At 40.6% G+C, this 6,098-nt stretch overlaps 1 protein-coding gene across 1 annotated transcript; it reads right to left on the bottom strand.

Annotated features, from left to right (window-relative positions):
• Positions 1-333: 333 nt before the first annotated feature.
• myadmb (myeloid associated differentiation marker b) lies at positions 334-5,741 on the bottom strand. Its single transcript, XM_008434009.2, has 2 exons — positions 5,465-5,741; positions 334-1,517 (listed from the first exon to the last, which is right to left on the bottom strand). The coding sequence occupies exon 2, from the start codon at positions 1,446-1,448 to the stop codon at positions 567-569; it is 882 nt and encodes a 293-aa protein (XP_008432231.1). The 5' UTR covers positions 1,449-1,517; positions 5,465-5,741; the 3' UTR covers positions 334-566.
• Between the last annotated feature and the right edge of the window lie 357 nt (positions 5,742-6,098).

Genomic DNA, 6,098 nt, shown 5'->3' with positions numbered 1-6,098 from the left:
AAATTTTCTAGAAAAAATGTATTATTTTCTAAGTCTCAGAAGTTGAAAATTTGCTACCTTTGGAGCTAAGAAAAGTTTTATCTCCTAGGTAAACACACCAATATTCTTTCATTGATGCGAACAGTGACAAAAAGTCACATTTGTCGTCATACATAACCACAAATATCGCAAAATGTTTTGCAAATATTTCTAAGTTAGTTCCACAAATCAGTAATTTTCATTGCAAAAAATGACAAAATTAAAATATTTTCAACTTTTGAAACTTAAAAATCTCCAAGTTTTTTCTAGAAAATTTCAGAGATTAATCTCAAAGTGTGAGTTGTTTTCTCGCAAATATTTGACTTTTCAAAGGCAGAAATTTCCACGTTTTTTCTGAAGAATTTCTGAGATTAATCTCAAAATTTCAGTTTCGCATAGCAAAATTGTAACTTTCCAAACTCAGAAATTTCCAAGTTTTTCTAGAAAATTTCTGAGTGTTTTGGCAGAAATTTACTCCTCTGTTATTGTCTATCTACGTGGTCCTAATATGCCATCGTAACTTTCAGCTCAACTTCCTTCTCCTACAATCAGGCGCTGACAAACACCAGGCGGGTGGAGTAGATAAGGTCGGCCAGGTAGAGGATAAAGTTGACCCCGGTGAGCACGGCCACCGCCAGGCACTTGTCCCAGGTGCACAAGCCAACCGCGCTGCTGCAGTTGTATGGTCTCTGTTTCTGGCCGCCATTATGGGGGTCAAAGTTGAAGATCGGCCAGATGATGGTTGCTGACAGATAGAGGACGACAGCCAGCAGTGAGTAGGCGGACAGGAAGCGGGCGAATGGAAAAGGGAGGAACCCGGTGCACTCGCCGATGCAGAGCAGGATGATGACCGCAGTCAGGATGAAGCAGATGCAGTACACCGACATGCAGTACTTCACCGAATGGTGACGGTCGTACAAAACGGGTTCGCTGATGAAGACGAAGATGACGCAGGCCACGAAGGTTTCCAGGACTTTGAGCAGTCCCGGAGCGGTGGCCATGTAGCCGGCGACCTCGCCCGGCCGAGCCTTGGTGAGGATGACCTCACTCATGTAGGCAATGGTGGCCAGGCAGGAGAAAACGGTGCACACGATGCGGAAGTCGCGGACCTCGCTTTGTTCTCCAGAACCCCTCAGGAAGTAGATGGGAAAGATGATGGAGGCCGACAGGCAGAGCAGGGCGGCGTAGCACGCAAAGGTGATGGGGAAGTTCTTCCAGGAAACGGGGGCTCTAGTCTGCAGGCCGAAAAGCTCCACCAGGATGACGAGAAGAGTCCCGGCGAAGCTGAAGGCCCAGCAGAAGATGCAAAAGTCTCCAGTGCGGAGGTAGAGTTTGGCCCCATGCAAACCCAAAGAGAAGGCCACACAGGTGAAGACCAGCGCAGCCAGCCGCGTCCAGAGCAGAGGACTGGATTTCAGGACGACAGGCATGGTGAGATTTATCCAAAGGTTTTCTTCCTGAAGCAGACTTTCACTGCCAACCTTCAGCAAGATGGTAAGCTGTAAGAAACAAAAGAGAAAAACAAGTATTTAGATAAAACCATGTGGGCTCTGCCCAGTTCTCCTACACGCCGTTTTCCCAGGCGCACAATGTTCTTATTGTTTTCATGAATGGCAGACACAACAATTCGGAGCATGAAAACCCAATTCAAAACCACAAATAAAGACTCCACTGTGGTTGCAATTGTCACAGTACATTTACAGCTGAGGAACATTTCTTCTTTTAGGTGTTTGTGGAACTGAACACTGAATGTTGAACTCTGACGTTCCTCCATTTCGAGCCTCCATGCTCACGTCCTCCATGATGGACCGACATCGTAAACTCCACCAGCTCCCTTCAGCATGTCTGTCTGTCGTCATGTTCTAAACACGGCCTCCCTCATGCCATTGTAGATTGAAAAAAATTTTCACCAAATTCAGAATAAAAACAAGAAAATTTCCAAGCTCCAAAAGTAAAATAGATTAGAACAGAATAAGTGCACTATGTTGCAAATGATGCAATAAATGCCCATCCTTACCGCGATACAACTCTGTGTGATTTGCCATTAGATTATAAATCAGTCCCCAATTTGGGAAAGGACACAAAGACACTAAATTTTCCCAAATATTTGGTCTCGTTTGCAGTGAAAATATTTTAGTACACTTGAAAGACAAGTCTTAATTTACAAGTAACTTTTCAGCAAGATATAGGAGCTTGTTTTAAGTCACTAATTCTTGAATATTGATCAAACGTACAAGTTCTACTGGCAGATAGACAATTATAAGAAGACATTTTTTCCATGTAAAAGGTAAAATCGTCTTCCAGTGGAACTCGTACTTTATTGTCAATATTCATGAATTGTTGACTTAAAATAAATTCTTATATCTTCCTGAAAGTTACTTGTGAGTTACTGTCGTCTTATTTCAAGTGTACTAAACTATTTTCACTATAAATGAGACAAAATACTTGGTAAGATTTGTGTTTTTTCAGTGCTGTTTTGTTTCTAACATGAAGTTGAAAAAAGAAACACTAAAAACCAAAACTTACCGACCAGTTTGCGAAACCTAAACTTATTTAATCTGGGTAATTTAACGTTAAATTTCCATTTCAGTGGAAAATTTTAAAGTTTAAAGGCAGTCTGATTATTCTGCGCTGGCCTTTCACTCCTACTCCCCTAGTGACACTCATCGCCCATTTGGCTCCACAAGCGGTGCATTCCTAATTCCCAGTTTACACAGGGAGACAGCTATAAACAAAGAGAAAATTCCTGTTTATGTTGGGCCTGTTAAATCCCTGCACACGTTTCATGGCTGTACAGTTAACATTGGAGGTGAGAAGACAAAAAAAAGCTAACAAAGAGAGGAGGAAATGGAGAGTGGATGTGTGAAAACCCCCCTGAGGATGAGTGGGGAGGCGGGAGGGAGACGGGGGAAGCCCTGCACTCGGCCGCAGAATCACTCGGCGTGTAAACACAGTGATGGTTGAAATAGCTGCAGAGTGAGTCAGCGGTGGTCCTAGTTGCTTTCACCACTCTCCCTCACTCCCTGCACCTCCTCCTTGATTTCTGGTCAGATTTTCCAACTTGCTTGATGCGATCCAGATGTTGCTGTCGGAACAACTGGCGACTTTGTCATATCTGCACTCCTTCCCTGCTATTTAGTAGCAGCTCCCCTCATGGTTTCCATAAGGGCTTTGTGTTATTTTCCCTCCTCTCTCCAGCTTTATAGTTGTGGCTACCAGCTCGAGTAAACCATTCAAAACATACATGAGGGTTCAGCATGGAAAAATCCACCCCCATTCCTGCCACCACCACTCCTTCCCGCCTGCTGCGTCCAGTTAGGAAAGAAATGACATATAGGAGAAAAAGGAAAAGTGTGGAATAAGTGTTGTTTTTTGCAGCGCAGTACGGAAAACATTACAAGTTCACACTTTAAAAAAAAGAACGTGACAGCAAGCAGGAACGAGACGTTCAGGAAGCAACTTTCCGAGAGGTCAGGCGCACTGTTTGTTTCGTTGTCAGGACGCAACATCACTTACTCAATTTGACCTGTAATCCGTTTACAGCTAAATGCCTGATGGGTCGAAACACAAGACGGGCCTCTGTTGGGAAACGATCCCAGTGACAGTGAGTCAGAAAGGGCAAAAAAATCTGATTATTTGAGTCAAACTGACTCACAGCACATAAAAAATGAAAAGAGGAGAGGTTGGAGCAAATTCCTTCATCGATAAGAAAATAATTAATTTGGAGACAGAATATTAGAGGGGAGGTAGTTTCTATCTAATTGCAGGGTATGGATCTGCTCCAGGCTTTTAGTGAAGTTCAGGCCCTGACATTTAAGGTGGGTTTGCTGCCTGCCACGCCCTGCTTCCTGCACCTCAACATGCAGCCAACAAACATGCACATTAAAACTCACATTTCATTTAAGCTGCATTTTACAGCTAAGTAGTGAATCGTGAGACATTTAGCTGCAGTTTAAAATGAAACTGTGGTGCTGTTATTCTGTATAACTGATATGAAAAGCATAATGTCTGCATCTTATTAATAAAGTTTGTACCTAATAGAAGGGGGGGAAAGAACTTCAAAATAACCTGGATCCAGGGTTTTGTGATAAACCAACAAATGGATTTCAAATTTTAAATGTAGCAGATTTTTTGTTTTTCTGAAAGAATAAAAATAGTTCCTCCTCTATTTATAGCTGGATAAGGCCTTCCTGAGCCTGGACCCCCCCAGGGTTGACTGGGACAGCTGCATAATTAAGCAAGACAAACTGTAAGGAAAAAATATTCACCAATCTAAATTTAGAATCATTTTTCTCTCCTTACAATGAGAAGGTGAAGCTCCTGGCATTATAGAACCACTTATAAAACCCAGCAGTAGATTCAAAATAAATATCATTTAGACACATAATCATATTTTAAAATAAATATTTTGTCACCATCTTCTTTATTTCGTGAATGTCATTATCAACACCAGTCCTCTTTATACGTTACAAAAATTCTGGTGTTTTCTAAATTTTAAACCCCTTAAATTGCAGTTGTAGGACTTTTAGCCTTAAAAAGTTTATTTTATTTATTATCCCAAATGAAAATGTTTTAAAAACAGTTTTTTTAGTGTCAAAGTCGTAAAAAAGTCAAGAGAACCTGAAAAAGTTCTCCAGGTGAAAAACAATAAAATGTTCAATTTCTGGCCCACTGTAGTTCTTTGGGACTCATAAATTATGTTTAACTGAAAGAAGGAATGGAAAAAATAAATATAAAAGGAACAGTAATTGTGAAATGCTTAAAAAGCTTTTTGAATGGGATTCAACGGTGCAGAAAATGCACATTGGACACAGGTTGCTCCATTTGGTATAAAAGGCATATAAACACCTTAAGAAGAAATAATAATGAGGATTTTTCATTCAGCCAAAAACACTTTATTCCATTTGTAACAGTGCAGCAAAATATATGCAGAATTAAAAATAAAAAACAACACTTTTAAGTTCTTGCATTTCCACCATCCAGACTGATTTATTTGTTAAACATTTTTCATTTCCAGCTTTATGAAAATGTTGTTTAGTTTATAGCTCATCTGTCTGCTAGTCGAACTGCACATGTTGAACTAAAAATCGCTCATTTGGTTCCTCTCAGGCTGCCACACCCTTCTCCCATGCTGCACATTAGTCTCTACAAAGTGACACATATATATGACAAAAATCAGCTGAAATAAAAAAAATGTAAGCAATTAAGTTGCTGAATATGTGGAACATTAAACAACGTAAACTTAACTTTCACCTTTTTCTACTCTTTCTGAGTTGCAAACACATTTTCTCTAACATATTTTATGTTCATTTAAATCTTATAAGCTAGCGTAAAAGTGGCATTCTCATTAATTAAAAAAAAACTATTTCATTGAGAAATCTCATCTTAATGGGTTCACAAAAATCCCAGCATTTTGTTTTTCCTGTTAAATTGAGACGTTTCTTACCTTTTTCCCTGACGCTGGTCTCTGTTCTCCAGAGCAAGCAGAGGTAGAAAGATGCAGATTGTAACTCTTCAGCCCTCTGGCTGGATTTTCCAACCCACCCCCCAGAACAGCGGCTCCACGCCCAGAAAACCAAATTAGGCGGCGAACATATGCGCCGTTATTCACATCTGTCTGAACTCCTCCTGCTCCTCCTCCTCCGACGAAATGACTCTGATGCTCAACTCCCACAGAGCAAAAGTTCAGCCTCTTGCGTTTCCATGGTTACTTACATTCGTGCTGACTGGCTGAGGTCTCCTGTTAGTAACTACAACACGACTTCACTCATTCAATAAAAGTTTCCACAGGAAATCTCATCAGTATTCTAAGTGTTTATTGTGAAACTTGCATAATTCTCTGTTAAGCAATATTAATACGATTGTATTTTTAACTTTCTGAAAGCCACAAGCCGGATGTTTGTGAAAACAAAAATCAACCATGTCACCATGCTGCACATCTGCAGCTTTGGTTTATTTGTATGCGTTGCCTGGCAACATGGTTAATTCACCGACCAAATGCAAAAAAAAAAAGGAGGGGAAATATTTCAGTGCACTTTCAATTTCATAAGGGAGATAAAGTATCCGCCGAATGACATTAG

Source organism: Poecilia reticulata, linkage group LG17 (genome assembly GCF_000633615.1).
Source record: "Poecilia reticulata strain Guanapo linkage group LG17, Guppy_female_1.0+MT, whole genome shotgun sequence".
Lineage (NCBI taxonomy): Eukaryota > Metazoa > Chordata > Actinopteri > Cyprinodontiformes > Poeciliidae > Poecilia > Poecilia reticulata.
Note: the sequence above shows the minus strand (reverse complement) of the source record. Positions and strands in the feature narration are given on the sequence as shown.

Excerpts from the sequence above, each read along its gene's own strand:
- myadmb (XM_008434009.2), bottom strand. The coding sequence starts at position 1,448 with ATGCCTGTCGTCCTGAAATCCAGTCCTCTGCTCTGGACGCGGCTGGCT.